The 17,658-nt window shown below is 42.1% G+C and overlaps 1 protein-coding gene across 2 annotated transcripts; it reads left to right on the forward strand.

Annotated features, from left to right (window-relative positions):
• The first annotated feature begins 6,113 nt into the window (after positions 1-6,113).
• Positions 6,114-9,562, forward strand: olfcq1 (olfactory receptor C family, q1). 2 transcript variants are annotated; one of them, XM_089116645.1, is made up of 6 exons: positions 6,114-6,334; positions 6,637-6,928; positions 7,077-7,889; positions 8,007-8,234; positions 8,402-8,525; positions 8,658-9,562. In XM_089116645.1, exons 1-6 carry the CDS (start codon positions 6,114-6,116, stop codon positions 9,560-9,562), a joined length of 2,583 nt encoding a protein of 860 aa, XP_088972771.1. The 2 variants fall into 2 exon arrangements, with proteins under 2 accessions (XP_088972771.1, XP_039537646.2); XM_039681712.2 differs by having other exon boundaries at positions 6,129-6,334; positions 8,676-9,562.
• Positions 9,563-17,658: the final 8,096 nt, after the last annotated feature.

Consider the following 17,658-nt stretch of genomic DNA (forward strand, 5'->3'; position numbering starts at 1 on the left):
TTGAACAATTACATCATCTGAGATATTTTCTACACCCTCGATTCCTGCTAAGGCTTTGGCAATCTCGTGTTGGTACTGTTCGCTGGCAGAAGATACACCAAAGATCAGCCTTTTATAACGATATACGCCATTATGCACTGCAAATGTAGTGATCTCTCTTGATTCGGGGCTGAGCTCCAGCTGGTGGTAACCCCACTTTAAATCCAGCTTGCTGAATATAGTTGAGCCATTAACGCCTTGGAGAATTTCATCCACTGTCTGGATGGGGTAGCGCTCCCTCACTATAGCACGGTTAGCCTGCCTCATGTCCAGACACAATCTTATCTCTGAGTTGGCCTTTGGCACGATGACAACAGGATTTACCCATGGTGTGGGACCACTGACGGGTTCAATGATGTCCATGTCCATTAGCTCCTTTATCTTCTGCTCTACTGCTCTTCTGAGATTAAAAGGAATGCGTCTGAGTGGCTGTGCTACTAGCTTTACACTCTGGTCTATGTGTAAGGTAACTTGGTTGGTGTTTAGCTTACCAACCCCACTGAACACTTCTGGATATTTTTGCTGCAGTGTTTGCTTTATTTCCACCACAGAAGAGATGTCAGCGCCAATTTTCAACACTGCCAGCTTAATAGCAGTCTCTCTTCCCAAAAGTGGTTCTCCTTTCCCTCTTATCACAATGAATTCAGCCTGCTCCGCTTTATTGGATATATTCACCTCACATTTGAACGCACCCTTGACAGTTAGAGGCTAGTTGGAAGAGTATGTGTAGAGTTTTCTTTCAGCTTCTGGTAAATATGACTTACATTTATTTTTTTTCTGTTTGAGATCCTCCCAGGTATCTTCATCAATTACATTATTTGTTGCACCTGAGTCGATTAACAGTGTTAGTTTTACTCCGCCCACAAGGAAAATCAACCTCTCTGACATTGTATTCTCTTGGACCACAAATGCATAATCAGCTTCCTCCACATTATTTACACGATTCTTTTTTTGGTGTTTCGTGCGACACATCTTGGAAAAATGGTCTCTTCCGTTGCATTTATGACATACTTGACCCTGAGCAAGACATATTTGGTCTCTGGCTAAATGGTCCTTGTGTCCGCATCTGTAACATTTCCTATCTACTTTTTCATCTGTTCTCTCTGCCGGTCTGTTTCTGGTGTATCCTTTCTCTTTTTTGTCTCTTTTTTGCACAATTCGATTGACTGCACCTGTTTCAGGTTTCAACGACATCACTGACATCTGTTCTTCAATTCTCTCACACTGTGACGCTAATTCCACTGAACGAGCGAGCGTCAGATTTGGACCTACCTCTAATAATTTCCGACGAATATAATCTGACATGCATTTGCTGAGAATAGCGTCTCTTATCTGACTGTCTGTGTCTGTTTGAAATGCACAGTCTTTTGCAGCTTGCCGCAGGCGAGTAGCAAATTGTTGTATCGTCTCATCTGTTTTCTGAGTCAGCATGTGAAAAGCTTGTCGGGTGAATGCTGCGTTGACTTGAGGCACGAAATAAGAGTTCAAAGCGGTCACTGCAACGTCATAGTCAGTGACCTCCCCCGAGTTTTCCAGAGTTGAAAAGACATCTTGTACATCTGGTCCCGCGAGGTGCAGCATTAAAGCTCTTCTCCGTTGTTTAGTCGCGTCCAACACATGCTCTGTGATGATGAGTCCTTTCCCATCAGCAAACAATTCTCTGTCATTTTTCCGGTTCACAACTTTAGATGTACTAATTTTCTATAGTTTTTCCTCGTCGCCAGTGTTACATCTCTGTTTTAATCAAATAAACACTCGGACGCACTCTTTTATGATTCTCCACTTACTTTCTTTATCTCTTCTTCACTCTCGTTATACAACACTTACTTTCAAACCACAGCGCCTTCTAGTGGCAACCGCTTACAACAACACCAGTAATACTGATACATTACAACAAGTCGGCACACTTGCGAAAAGTGTTTTGTGCGCTTAATCGTTGATACTATCAAACAGACAAACAGTCCCTGAAGACGAAAAGATGATGTCACGGTTTCAAGGTGCCCTTCTTATACATCCAGATTGACGGGCTGTCGCCGGTCAACCTGATTACTGTGAGTTGATATTTGATTTCAGACACCTGTCACGCCTGAGGCGTTCCCCATTGCGCCATTTGACGTATTGTTGAGTGCCCTTTGAAAGGGAACTGTAATATAAGGCTTGTTTGAGATCTGCAATGCCTCGCCTGCAATGTAGTCGAGAGTAGGCGGCTGCAGTTAGAGGAGGAGTGAAAAAAGCGGATTCAACCCGGACAGATCTCGGTTCTCGCAGTGGGTCTGACACCTGTGAGATCAAAGACTGATATCGCGGGATTCACGGGATTCACGCTCGTGCACGTGTTGCTAATAAACTGGATGTAATTTTAAGTTCTGTTGCTTTTATATGAAAATAACTATAATGAACAAGACACCCAAAATACTTGTTATTTAATTACATTCCAAATATGTTTTTATCAATATTTTTTTCTTTAATACAGACGTGTGTTTTTATATATTGTTTTAATAAAAATATCATATGTGACATCACATAATAACCCATATGGCACTGTCAGAGAGTTTATTCACCCATAACAAATATGTATACACATAAAACATGATAACAGAGTTTTAAAATCAAACATGTTAAAAGAGAAAAATACATCACGGTTGTTTAAACCAATGAGCATTAAACTGTGTCGTCAGCAAGTCGTTTCCCATTATGCTTTTGATCAGCGCAGGCGGTGGAGAGCAACTGCACGCAACTGCAGAATCCGACAGGTGCGCCTTGCGCTCGCGAGAGTTTTTTGACCTACGTCGACATGACATCAGAGCCAGGCGGACCGTTCTCAGACACATTTCTCGGAACTAAAGTGGGCATGTGGGTAAATTGAGTTCCACTCCAGCCCTGAAACCTCTCACTCAAAGTGCAAACCTACACACCGAATCTCCAAAATGATAAACTATTTCTCAGCCTTTGACTCAGTTTTCAATTGCATAAAACACTTTTTTTTAAAAAAAAAAAAAAACACTACACACAATTCTCTACCTAAAACACAAAACATCTAGCAGGAATTGACTTGCTTTCCTTTTCCAAACCAACCAATCAAAATGCTACATGTATTCACCAGGTCACACACTCCTCATATGTGCAAACACTAATTGCTTTACTGATCACTAACCAATCACTGCTTTACTGTAGTATAAGCCTATAATAGGTCAAAGATAGATTACCTGTTTTGAACAATGAATGCCAACAGTGGACAGAGACCCCCACACTCAATTGTGTCCTTTACTGTATTATAAAGAATATACTTTTGGTTTACACATGTTTATGGTTTTATACTGTACACAACAGTAATGTTTGGCCTAATAAATATTTTCTGTTTCTATGTTGCATTGATGATTACACTTGTTACCCCTCTCAGAAGATTACTTTCACTGTAGAACATCGTATTGAAAGATATAAGTGTATGGAAGACCAAAGAGCTTTAGATTTAGAAACACAATGGGTAACACTTTATTTGAAGGGGTGTGCATAAGACTGACATGACACTATCATAAACATGACATAACACCTGTCATGAACATGAAGGAGTCTTAATGAATGTTTATGAATGTTGTCATTAAGTGACATTCTGTAAATTATGACACTTTTAATGCAAAGTTGACATTGTTTAAAATGTCTTTGTTATGACGACTTTAACCAAGACAAAAATGTCTTGATTATGACAACTTCACATTAACAAAGATAGAAATTTCTTTCTTATGACAACTTGACATTAACCAAGAAATCATAACTAGTCTAACCTGTTCCACTTTACTTGAGGTAAGGGGAAATATTAATGACACTGTTGTTAAAGCATTTGACAGTGTAATAATGACATCTTCATAACTAGTAAAATGTGTTCCACTTTACTTGATGACAAGTAAAATATTCATGTCACAGTTATAATGGTGTCATGATAACCAAAGTTAAAACCAACCATAATATATGACAGGGTAATGTAATGTTAACACAAAGCTAAATAACTTCTTTAAGTTTGATAATTAGACCTGTAATTACATATTTGTGACAGGTTGACAGGTTATGATTTCTTGGTTAATGTCAAGTTGTCATAACAAAGACATTTTTGTCTTGGTTAATGTCAAATTTTCATAACAAAGACATTTTTGTCTTTGTTGATGTCAAGTTTTCATAACAAAGACATTTTAAACAATGTCGACATTGCATTAAACGTGTCATAATTTACCGAATGACACTTAATGACAACAGTCATAAACATTCATAAAGACTCCTTCATGTTCATGACAGGTGTTATATCATGTTTACGACAGTGTCATGTCAGTCTTATGCACACCCCTTCAAATAAAGTGTATGTTTACATGGTGTATCAAAAAATGCACTATTATGAAATAAGTGTTTGCCATTTGATGCAAATGTTTCATTCTGACGTTTATTGCATTTTGAATGATGTTACATTTTTGAAGGAGATGTGAGGCATTTTGCATTTTGTCAAGTCAAGTCACATTTATTTATATAGTTCTTTTTACAATACAGATTGTATCAACGCTGGTTCATAGTGATAACATGAAAGTAATATAACACAGATCAATAATATTGTTGAATATTAAATGTCCAACTAAGCAAGCCAAAAGCAAGGCAACAGTGGCAAGCAACCAAAACTCCATCAGGTGATTGGATGGAGAAAAAAACCTTGGGAGAAATCAAGGCTCAGTCGGGGGCCAGTTCTCCTCTGGCATACATTCATATTGTTTCAAAGCAGCTTTACAGCAAGTGCATATCAGAAAAGTACATGGAAAAAATACATTTAGTTTATCATGTAATATTAAGGGCATAACATAACGCCGGCGTTGAGTCGTCTTTTCACAGGTCTTCTCATCACAGGCGTTGGGGCATCTGAATTTGGGGCATCTGGCATTGTGTGTGAAGTTTTGAAAGTTTTAGAGTTTTGAAAAAAGGTGACAGAGTTTTGAAAATGTGTGTAAGTTTCTAAAGACTGCTGCACAGTGGCGGCGACTAGCATCTTGAGCTCAAACAACACTAAGAGAGAGCTTACATACCTTACGAAAGTGTGACTTACAGAAGATATACTTAGCGTACGATCGTGTCGGGAACCGTGGCATAAGGTTACGTGGGAGGTTAAGGAATAGGTTAAGAACTACTTAGAGCTAAGAACGTTTTGGGGAACTGGGCCTTGTTTATTAATTTACGAGTCATTTATAAATGATTAGATAATGATGAGCAAATTGTTTACAAAATGACTATATGCTCATAAATTATTAATAAATGGTATGCTAATGATTTACAAATGTGTTGTAAATTATCATACTTTTTTAGATGTTATTAAGTCATTAGTTGACACATTTTTAATCACTTGTAAATGTCAAAATTGTTGCATATGTATCTCAATAAACAATGGTAATCATAAACAAATGATTAACAAACAATTTGTAAATCAGTATATAATTTATTGATGGATCTTTAAGTTGTAAGCTGGCCAAAAGCACAAACATGCAGGTATGAAAGCAGTATTTTTAAGAAGAGTATTCATTTGTTGTCAAGTGGATACACATTAATACATGACTTACAGTTAAGGGGTTGCAGTGGGTTATGTGGAATCTTTTCACTCATCAGCACATTGTGTTCTGTGTGGAGTGTGTGAATCTAGTGAATACAATCTAGAAAATTATTTTCTGGCTAGCACATTACATGATACCAATTCCACATTACTTGCAACCATTTATTTTTAAAAATATATATTTCTCCTTGAGTTTTATTTTAGTTAGTTTTTCTAACAAATTGTATTGTTTATTGCTAGAAAATAACACAACCCCACATAGTTTTAAACCATAATTTAGGTAACAGTATTTCTTTGCAAATTTTGAAACAGAGACACAGTGATTGATGTAATTTCTGAGAAGACCATGTGGCACCACCTCTACTATAAAACAGTGCTGCACATCATACATTAATGAGTAAATTACTGTAGGTGTGTGTGTGTGTGAGAGAGAGAGAGAGAGAGAGAGAGAGAGAGAGAGAGAGAGAGAGAGAGAGAGAGAAAGAGAGGGGTAACAGAGATGTGGACCTCTCTATATTTATGTATTTATCTATCCTTTACCTCTATCTCTACAGCATCGATCTCTAGGTCAGGCTTCTGTCAACTCCAGGGACACTTCAGGTTAAACGGGATGTACCAAGACGGAGACTTTATCATTGGAGGCCTGTTTGCATTTCATCTCATCGCAGTGTTCCCAGAACTGAATTTTAAAAGAGAACCGGAACAGATGCATTGTGAGCGGTAAGCCTGGGCTAAACAGATGGCAAAAAAAGGACATTTAAAACAAAATAGAAGGAACAACATGGAGAACAAAATTATATTTAATATATATATATATATATATATTGACTTGTATTTGATAATTTTCTTATTAATTTCAAACATGTCTAATGACATGTCTAATAATAACTGCTTTTAAAATCTAAAAAAGAGATAACATTATTGTGTGATTGGACAAATAATTATTTCTCTTTATGTTTGTTATGTTTATGGTGATATTCTTCAGGGTGACTGAATATAATCATTTATGCGGCTCTTTCTAGATTCTATATGGCGAGTTTCCAGCAGGCACAGACTATGGTATATGCCATAAATGAGATCAATAACAATCCTAACCTGTTGCCTAACATCACCCTTGGTTATCATCTGTATGACAACTGTGTAAAGCTTGCAGTATCATTCAGGTCAGCAACAGCACTTCTTAGTGGGACAGATGAGACCCTTTCTAATTTCAACTGCACTGGCCCACCACCAGTAATTGGGATTGTGGGGGATCCTGGATCTACTCACTGTATAGCAATCTCTAGTGTGCTGGGACTATTTCGAATACCTATGGTAGGATGAGATGAATATAAACTTCTATAACCTTCTATAAAATGTTTCAATTTGCTCAATTGTTCAATTGTTTGCTCATGTAAAAGAGTAATTGCTATAACAATGAAAAAAAATCAGTTTTCCTTGTCGCTGTGATCTCTGCTATTAGGTTAGCTACTACGCCACCTGCTCCTGTTTGAGTGACAGGAAAAAGTATCCCTCTTTCTTCAGAACGATACCCAGTGATGCCTTCCAGGTGCGGGCTATGGTACAGATCTTGAAGCATTTTGGATGGACCTGGGTTGGTCTCGTCTACAGTGATGATGACTATGGCATCAATGCTGCTCAGTCCTTCCAAAAGGAAGTGCAGTTGTTTGGAGGTTGTGTTTCTTTTTCTGAAATCCTGCCTCTGGATAACAACTACATAGACATTCATCGCATTGTACGAGTGATTCAGGCCTCTACAGCTAGAGTGGTGGTGGTGTTCTCCACAGAAGCCTATCTGCTCCCTTTGATGGATGAGGTGGTATTGCAGAATATAACAGGCAGACAGTGGATTGCAAGTGAAGCTTGGGCTACTTCACCAGTTTTTCATACTCAGCGTCTTTTGCCCTTCCTGGGGGGCACTGTGGGGATTGCCATCAGGCGTGGGGAGATCCAGGGACTTCATGACTTTCTGCTTCGCCTCCATCCTGACAGTAATTTGAGAAATAATATGGTGAGAATCTTCTGGGAAAACATGTTCAGGTGCAGTTTTGACACTGGAGGAAGCGAGGGAGAAATAATATGTACTGGACAGGAGGATCTGAGCAGCACAGACACAGCATACACTGATGTATCAGAACTGAGGGCCTCATATAATGTATATAAGGCAGTGTATGCCCTGGCACATGCTCTTCATGACCTGATGCAATGTGAGGAGTGGAGCGGACCATTTAGTGGGAGTAGCTGTGCCAACCTATCCAACTTGAAACCCTGGCAGGTAAGATGACTGCTGTGGACAGAAGCACAGCTTATAAGAATATATATTAAAGGAAAAAACAAAATATTTTTAATATAAAACATAAATATATATTTGTTCTGTCTTTAAACTGTACAGGTGGTTCACTACCTACAGAAAGTGAACTTCACCACAGGCTTTGGGGATCATGTGTCATTTGATAAGAATGGAGATGCTTTGGCCATCTATGATGTGATGAACTGGCAGCCGACCTCTGATGGGTCAATAATTGTTCGTACAGTAGGTGTGGTAGATGAAGGGGCAGCAACAGGGAAGGTGCTCACACTGGACGAAAATGAAATATACTGGAACTTGGAGACAAATAAAGTAATTAATATTGTTTTTTAAAAAGTCTCTTAAACTATGGAAACATAACTAGCATACGCATGTCATGTTACGTGAGTAATGGTCACTGAAAGAGTACACTGTTCATAATATAGTACAAACATATACTATTTTTATGTGTGTTTTAAAAAAAAAATCGTATCCGCCAGCCCCCACAGTCTGTGTGCAGTGAGAGTTGCCCCCCGGGCACCAGGCGAGCCAGAAGGAAGGGTCTTCCTGTCTGCTGTTTTGACTGCCTGCCATGTGCAGATGGAGAGATTTCTAATATATCAGGTTCGAGAGTCATGTAATCATAAGAACGGAAATCAACGGAAACTATTATTATTCAATCATAGCTTTTACCAACATTATACAACTATTTTTATCTTTATCTTGCTCTCTCTCTCTCTCTCTCTCTACACATAGATTCCATTGAGTGCATAGTGTGTTCCGATGAGTTCTGGTCAAATACAGATAAAAATAAGTGTGTTCCCAAAGAAATGGAGTTTCTGTCTTACGAGGAACCTCTTGGCATTTCCCTGAGCACTGCTTCCTTGCTTGGCACCTTCATCTGTTCTGCAGTGGTTGTAATTTTTGCACATAACCGGCACACTCCAGTTGTGCGAGCTAACAATTCAGAACTCAGTTTCCTGCTGCTATTGTCACTCAAACTGTGTTTTTTGTGTGTGTTTCTGTTCATTGGCCGGCCACAGCTGTGGACATGTCAGTTAAGACATGCTGTGTTTGGTATTAGCTTTGTCCTGTGTGTCTCCAGCATCCTGGTTAAGACTATGGTGGTAATAGCTGTGTTCAAGTCATCTCGACCAGAAGGTAAAAGTGTGATGAAATGGTTTGGAGCAGCTCAACAAAGAGGCACAGTTCTGGTCCTGACAGCCCTCCAGGTTGTGATATGTGCAGTCTGGCTATCAAATGCATCTCCAACACCCAATAAAAACAGTTATTATATCCACTCTAAAATAGTATATGAATGTGCTATTGGCTCAGTGGCTGGTTTTTCTCTTCTGCTGGGATACATTGGCCTCCTTGCAGCAATAAGTTTCCTGTTAGCTTTCCTGGCGAGAAACCTTCCAGACAATTTTAATGAAGCAAAGTTCATCACTTTTAGTATGTTAATCTTCTGTGCTGTGTGGATTGCATTTATCCCAGCATATGTGAGCTCTCCAGGGAAATATGCAGTGGCTGTGGAGATATTTGCCATCCTGGCTTCCAGTTTTGGATTACTGGTCTTCATATTTGCCCCGAAGTGTTACATCATTATATTACACCCAGAAAGAAACACTAAAAAAGCCATCATGGGAAAAGCAACCTGAAATAACTAATTTTAAACAGTCTTAAATGTCTCCAGTCTGACACTATATTTCTTGTTGAAACTTGAATAAACAGCTTTGATGCGATATGAGAACAATTAGTAACTGTTTGGTATCAAATAATCTCAGTTGGTTTTCAGATAAATGTCTAGAAATGTATCATTCCATCTGATCCATACTCAAATTGATTATTAAGTGCTAATTATGTTTGGTATCACTTCACGTGTTTTTATGTATAATGCATTATATGTCTTCATAAATAACTGTAACCAAAGATAAAATGCATTATAATTTGCAGATTCCTTGTTACACCTGAAGTTGGTTGTTAATGCACTGTGAGTGTGAACTAATATGAACAAACAATGAACTTAACAAATATGAACATACACAGAAGCAAATGGTTAGTTCATGTTAGTTAATACATTAACTTAACAAATGAGACCTTGTTGTTGTTATGAAGGAGATGACAGAGGCAGATCCAAATGCAACAATTTATTCAAATCTAAGACTTTGTCAAAGATAAAGAATCAGCATCAACAGTTTCAGGGTTAAACAAAGGCGTGTCGATAACCAGGCTGAAGATCAAGGGCGGGCTGCAGGCAAACGAAATCCAGAAACAGGCAGAGGGTCACTAGGCAGGCTGCAGAAAATCACAGAGATCCACCCAGGCAAGAGTCAAGACACAGATAGGCAAGGAAAACCAGGAATGCTCAGGCATGCACACAACAGTGAAACAATCCTTCACAAACAGACACCAGGTTAACAAGCCAGATATAGGTTAACTAATCAGAGTTGAATCAGAACAGGTGATAGTCAATCAGCAATCAATCAGCAGCAGTCCTACATACTAGGAAGCAATAATATGAGTCCCTAAACATGCAAAAGGAGGCGTTGAAACTGGAGTAAGGATATTCCAGAAGGGCTGGCTACCGTAACATAGCCCCCACCCAAAGGAGCGGCTTCCAGACGCTCCAAACTAAACCCCTCCTTCCCAGGGAGGGTCAGGCAATTCAGGAAGCCAGGGAGGATCAGGCAGTTCGGGGATCCCCAACAGAGCCGGACGGACACAGAGACAAGGTGACACCGCAGGTCCGGAGGGCAAAGGCGGAGCGGAAGGCACATGGGACCGAGGCGGAGGACAGGATCTGGAAGGCTGTGGTGGAGCCAGGGTGACGGCTGAGCAATGCAGAAACAGTAGGACGAGTGAGCCTGGCAAAGCTGGTGGGCTGACAGGACATGACGGAGCTGAGGGAACTGTGGGCCTAGGTAAAGCCGAAGGATTGAAGGACCAAGGTGGAGTCTGAGGCTCAGGGGACAGAGGCGAAGGTGGGGGGTCCACAGGCCAGGGTAAAGCGGAGGACTGGACATACTTAGGCAAGTACACAGCGACACAGGTGGGCAGCTGAGGATGAGCAGAGGGGTGGACAAGGCTCAACAGCGGCAGAACAGGAGAGCAAGATGAGTCCAATAGAGGCAAGAGAGGGAGGGTAGGTGGGAACGCCAAAAGCTCACCATTGGCAGTGCAGGATCCATTCAACTCAGCTGAGCTGGTTTCATTCGACTTGACTGGGCTGAATTCATTCCATTTAGCAAGGCCAGATTCGTCAGACTCGGAAGGGCTTGACTCAGTAGACTCGGAAGGGCTTGACTCAGTAGACTCGGAAGGGCTTGACTCAGTAGACTCGGAAGGGCTTGACTCAGTAGACTCGGAAGGGCTTGACTCAGTAGACTCGGAAGGGCTTGACTCAGTAGACTCGGAAGGGCTTGACTCAGTAGACTCGGAAGGGCTTGACTCAGTAGACTCGGAAGGGCTTGACTCAGTAGACTCGGAAGGGCTTGACTCAGTAGACTCGGAAGGGCCTGACTCAGACTCGGAAGGGCCTGACTCAGTAGACTCGGAAGGGCTGACCTCGTTGCGCTCAGACTCAGGTGCGGCAGGCAAAACATCTGCAATCTCTGATTTGGCAGGCACAATTTCCACTGTCTTTGATTCAGCGGGCGCTATTTGGGGCGCAGACTTGACAAGACTCACGTGGACAACAGGCACAACAGCTGCGGTGCAGAGAGCAGAGTCGAAGGATCTGGCACGAGGCATGGTCTTTCTGGTTGATCGCACTGATATCAGGTGAGGGTCTATTATGCTGGATATCGTCAGATAAAGTCTAGTGACTGATTTGGTGGGGCATACGTGAAGTGCAGGCTCAACAGGACCGGTGCAGAGAGCGGATTCGAGAGATCCGGCGCAAGGCATTTTCCGGACAGTGTCGCCATGAAGAGCTGGCTGCACAGGCATGATGAAACGTGAAGGCTTGACTGGTCTCATGCGATGCACTTGTTTCTCCCCTTCCTCACTCTCCTGGACGTCACCGAACATTGCTTGAAAGTGCTGCATGAATACCTCAAATGAGGGGAAGGCGGATCCATCCATTTTCCAGACCGAGACGAGCCAATCCAATGCGCAGCCAGAGAGCAGAGAACAAACAAAGGCGATTTTATTGGCATCAGTAGGATAAAGCGAACGCTGCTGGGCTAAATACAGAGAGCATCTGAAAACAAAGTCTTTGCATTTACCAGGATCTCCACTGAACTTTTCGGGGAAAGCAAGGTGAGGGCTCGTACTTTCAATAGTCAGAGGCTCAGAATCGTGCGCTGGTGCAGGAGATGCTGACGCTGGAGATGAAGACTTTTGCAAAGACTGAACAGCCCTGAGCAGTTCCTCCGTTACTGAGGTCAGTCGAGACAGCTGGAACTGATGCGTGGTGAGCAGGGAAGCTCGAGCAGTGACTGCAGCAGACAGAGTAGACATTGTTGCTGGATCTTCATTTGGTGAAGGATTCTGTTATGAAGGAGATGACAGAGGCAGATCCAAATGCAACAATTTATTCAAATCTAAGACTTTGTCAAAGATAAAGAATCAGCATCAACAGTTTCAGGGTTAAACAAAGGCGTGTCGATAACCAGGCTGAAGATCAAGGGCGGGCTGCAGGCAAACGAAATCCAGAAACAGGCAGAGGGTCACTAGGCAGGCTGCAGAAAATCACAGAGATCCACCCAGGCAAGAGTCAAGACACAGATAGGCAAGGAAAACCAGGAATGCTCAGGCATGCACACAACAGTGAAACAATCCTTCACAAACAGACACCAGGTTAACAAGCCAGATATAGGTTAACTAATCAGAGTTGAATCAGAACAGGTGATAGTCAATCAGCAATCAATCAGCAGCAGTCCTACATACTAGGAAGCAATAATATGAGTCCCTAAACATGCAAAAGGAGGCGTTGAAACTGGAGTAAGGATATTCCAGAAGGGCTGGCTACCGTAACAGTTGTAAAGTTTTGCCATTATAATGTATTATAACTGTGGTTACATATATTCATAAGACCATTCATTGCATTAATAAGTGCGGCAAAATGGACTTTCTTTCAAAAATACAATAACAAGGCATTACAAGGCATGATTAATGCATTATTAAATACTTTCATAATTCATTATATATAATGGTGTTACAGGTTTTTCTTCTATTGAAGAAATTCCATCTTTGAGTACCACCAACTCCTCCTACAGTCAATGTGAGAATAGGCATCACACAACACAATAGTATCGTTAGATATGATATGGTCTTGTATTGAAATACAGCAGAAATCAGGATGGAGCTCAATGGAATGGAACAAGACTCTGCGGGCTTGAGAGTGGTTTCTTACAGTTTATATTAGATGAATATAAACTGTTTCTTCTAAATTCAACACACAGTGTAAGATACACGTCCTGTATGAACAGCCCATGAATCTAACTTTGGTAGATTTAAAATCTTGATTGCAAAATGACTTGCTGCTCGGGAATGTAGCTAATTTTTAAATTGTTTAACCATTTGATGCACAACATGGGTTTTTAAATTTTTCCTTAAATTTTTCCTTTCTTACTTTTCGAATAAAAATCTTCTGAAGAATTCTAAAGAATTCTTACACATGGCACCTTTAAGTTTTGTTTTGTAGAAAGCCTTTCTAAAAATTTAATTTCATTTTGTATAATTTGTATCTTATTGTTATTCAATGTTTTATCAACCAATTGCCTCGATTTAATAAATAAGAAGAACATATAGCAGACAATATAATCAGGACATGGAGGCGCCGGCGAGATTGCATGGCTCAATTGTTGTGTCACAGCCCTTCTAATGTGCAACATGGGTCTAAAATGACCCATATTCATGTTTCTTTGCTGAATATTTGAAAGAAATGTATTTTATCATCTCTAAGGGATCGCCCAGCCACTCTGCGGAGAAAGCTCATTTCGGCCGCCTGTATCCGTGATCTTGTCCTTTCGGTCATGACCCAAAGCTCATGACCATAGGTGAGAGTAGGAACGTAGATTGACCGGTAAATCGAGAGCTTTGCCTTACGGCTCAGCTCCTTCTTCATCACAACAGACCGGTACATCGACCGCATTACTGCTGAAGCTGCACCGATCCGTCTGTCAATCTCCCGTTCCATCCTTCCCTCACTCATGAACAAAACCCCAAGATACTTAGGGTGTATTCACACCTGCCTTGTTTGGTTCGATTGAATCGAACTCTAGTTCGTTTGCCCCCTTGGTGCGGACCTTTTGGGCAGGTGTGAATACAGCAATCGAACTCGGGTGCGGACCAAACAACCGAACCGAGACCCCGCTGAAGAGGTGGTCTCGGTACAGTTCCAAACGAACTCTGGTACGGTTCGTTTACGGTGTGAACATGAACCGACCCAATTGCAAGAAAGCACTGCGTCGAAAGAGAATATTGCGCGTCTTTCTGCGCGTCGTGTGTGAATGTCTAATCGCGCAAAGATGCAAAAAATAAATAATTTGCAGTTCATAAAGCATTTGCAGTTCACCACCTTTTGGTGGTGGTTGACGAGTTTCCCCCTTAAAGTGAGTGCCGAGAAAAATTCTATATATAAATGTAATGAATTATTATTATTATTAATGTAAGGATAGTTACAATACAAGGATGATGATGCGTTAATTTACGTTAAACTGGACGAACTTAATCGCAAGCATTAACATTGACAGCACTTGTTAGTACACAATAAGAATCTCATTATTTGAATGAGTGGACATAGCCCTTCTCTATGAATGAAAACTTTATACCTTCTCCGTCTTCTGTGCAGTGCCACTTGTAACGCAAAGTTGAGATGTTGCCCAGAGATAAAAAAAAAACAGTAGATGGTCGAATGAAAAGATGCACGAGAGACGAGAGTTGTCGTATTTCCCGGCGTTTATAGAGCCACTCAAACGTTACACTCGTCGTCTTCTCAAAATCCGAATTACAACTTCGTATAGATGACATTGTATCATATGATACTCATTAGTTTCTTTATATTGCGTTTGTACAGAATTAACACAAAATTAGTAAAAGAACAAATATTGCAGTATGAAATATATGGAAATATCTCCATGCTGAGCCTTTTTTGCACTTCCTGATTTCCCTTGAGAATCCTTGTCCAATGAATGGACGACCTTAGCACACGTGTGGTTTGGTTTACAAATTTTGGTTCACTTGCAAAAAGAGCAGTGTGAAAGCGAACCGTACCAAAAAAAAATAAAAAAATTTTTTATTTGGTCCGGACCAAAGCAAGTGAACTATCGGACTTTCCTGCTGTGAATACACCCTTAAACTCCTCCACTTGAGGAAGGATCTCTCCACCAACCTGAAGTGGGCAAGCCACCCTTTTCCGGCTGAGGACCATGGCCTCGGATTTGGAGGTGCTGATTTTCATCCCAGCCGCTTCACACTCGGCTGCAAACCGTCCCAGTGCATGCTGAAGGTCCTGGTATGAAGGGGCCAACACGACAACATCATCCGCAAAGAGCAGAGACGAAATTGTGTAGTCCTTAAACCTGACACCCTCCGGCCCCTGGCTGCGCCTAGAAATTCTGTCCATAAAAATTATGAACAGAACCGGCGACAAAGGGCAGCCCTGCCGGAGTCCAACATGAACCGGGAAGAAGTCTGACATACTACCGGCAATGCGAACCAAGCTCCTGCTTTGGTCATACAGGGACCGGACAGCCCTTAGCAAAGGACCCCGGACCCCATATTCCCGGAGCACCCTCCACAGGCTGCCTCGGAGGACACAGTCGAATGCCTTCTCCAAATCCACAAAACACAAGTGGACTGGTTGGGCAAACTCCCATGAACCTTCCGTGTTCCACGGCCCGGACGAAAACCACACTGTTCCTCCTGAATCCGAGGTTCCACTATCGGCCGTATTCTCCTCTCCAGTACCCTGGCATAGACTTTCCCAGGGAGGCTGAGAAGTGTGATCCCCCTATAGTTGGAACACACCCTCCGGTCCCCCTTCTTAAAAAGAGGAACCACCACCCCGGTTTGCCATCCCAGAGGCACTGTCCCCGGCCGCCACGCAATGTTGTAGAGGCGTGTCAACCAAGACAGCCCCAGAACATCCAGAGACTTGTGCCTTGCTACCAAGGAGTTTCTTAAATACCTCGGTGACCTCAGCTAGGGTGATACCATACCATACCATACCAACTTTATTTATAAAGCACATTTAAAAACAACCAAGGTTGACCAAAGTGCTGTACATTAACAGATAAACAACAACAACAAGCAAGCAATTAAAACAATCAATAAACTATAAAACTATACAAGGTACAACTCTCACGCAGGAGTAAATGCCAATGAATAAAAGTGTTTCTTAAGTCGTGATTTAAAAGTGTGTAGGCTAGGGGCTAATCTGACGTGCAGAGGCAGATCATTCCACAACCTTGGGGCCACAACTGAAAAAGCTCGATCACCCCTATTTTTGAGGCGGGTTCTAGGGACCGATAAGATTAGCTGGTCAGCAGACCTTAATGACCTCGAAGGAGCGTGAATCTTCAGTAGTTCAGAGATATAAACTGGGGCTTGACCATTAAGAGATTTAAAAACAAACAACAAAATCTTAAATTGTATTCTAAAACAAACTGGTAGCCAATGAAGGGAGGCAAGGACAGGCGTAATATGATCTCTTTTCCGTGTTCCGGTTAGGACTCGAGCAGCAGCGTTTTGAACCATTTGTAATCTAGAGAGGGAGGTCTGGTTAATGCCCACATATAAGGCATTACAGTAGTCCAGACGAGTTGTAATAAAAGCATGTATAACCCTCTCAAAATCTGTAGATGATAAAAATGGCTTTAGTTTGGTAAGCAGTCTAAGTTGAAAGAAACTGGCTCTTACAACGGAACTTATCTGGTTATCAAGTCGAAAATCACCATCCATCTTAACACCAAGGTTGGTTACCACAGACTTAACATAGGGAGCCAGGGGACCAAGGTCCAATTGGGAAGCACTAGTGGAGCTACTGGGTCTAAATAACATGACTTCAGTTTTCCTTTCATTAAAATGTAAAAAGTGATGTACGAGTCCACCCCTGAGCCCTCAGCCTCTGCTTCCTCAATGGAAGACGTGATGGCGGGATTGAGGAGGTCCTCGAAGTATTCCTTCTACCGTCCGACGACATCCCCAGTCGAGGTCAACAGCCGCCCACCCCTACTGTAAACAGCATTGGTAGGGGACTGTTTCCCTCTCCTGAGGCGCCGGACAGTTTGCCAGAATCTCTTCGAGGCCAGCCGATAGTCCTTCTCCATGGCCTCACCGAACTCCTCCCAGGCCCGAGTTTTTGCCTCCACGACCACCCGGGCCGCAGTCCGCTTGGCCTGCCGGTACCTGTCAGCTGCCTCCGGAGTCCCACGAGCCAACCAGGCTCGATAGGACTCCTTCTTCAGCTCGAGGATTGCTGCCTTGACAGGCACCGGAGACCTTACGGCCACAGCTCCGAGCAGCCGCTTCGACAATGGAGGTGGAGAACATGGTCCACTCAGACTCAATATCTCCAGCCTCCCTCGGGATCTGGTCGTAGCTCAGCCGGAGGTGAGAGTTGAAGATCTTTCTGACAGGAGATTCGGCCAAACGTTCCCAGCGAACCCTTACAGTACGCTTGGGTCTGCCGAGTCTGTCCAGCCTCCTCCCCCGCCATCGGATCCAACTCACCACCAGGTGGTGATCAGTTGACAGCTCCGCCCCTCTCTTCACCCGAGTGTCCAAGACATACGGCCGCAGGTCAGAT

This window comes from Pimephales promelas, chromosome 10 (genome assembly GCF_988280905.1).
Source record: "Pimephales promelas chromosome 10, fPimPro1.hap1.1, whole genome shotgun sequence".
Lineage (NCBI taxonomy): Eukaryota > Metazoa > Chordata > Actinopteri > Cypriniformes > Leuciscidae > Pimephales > Pimephales promelas.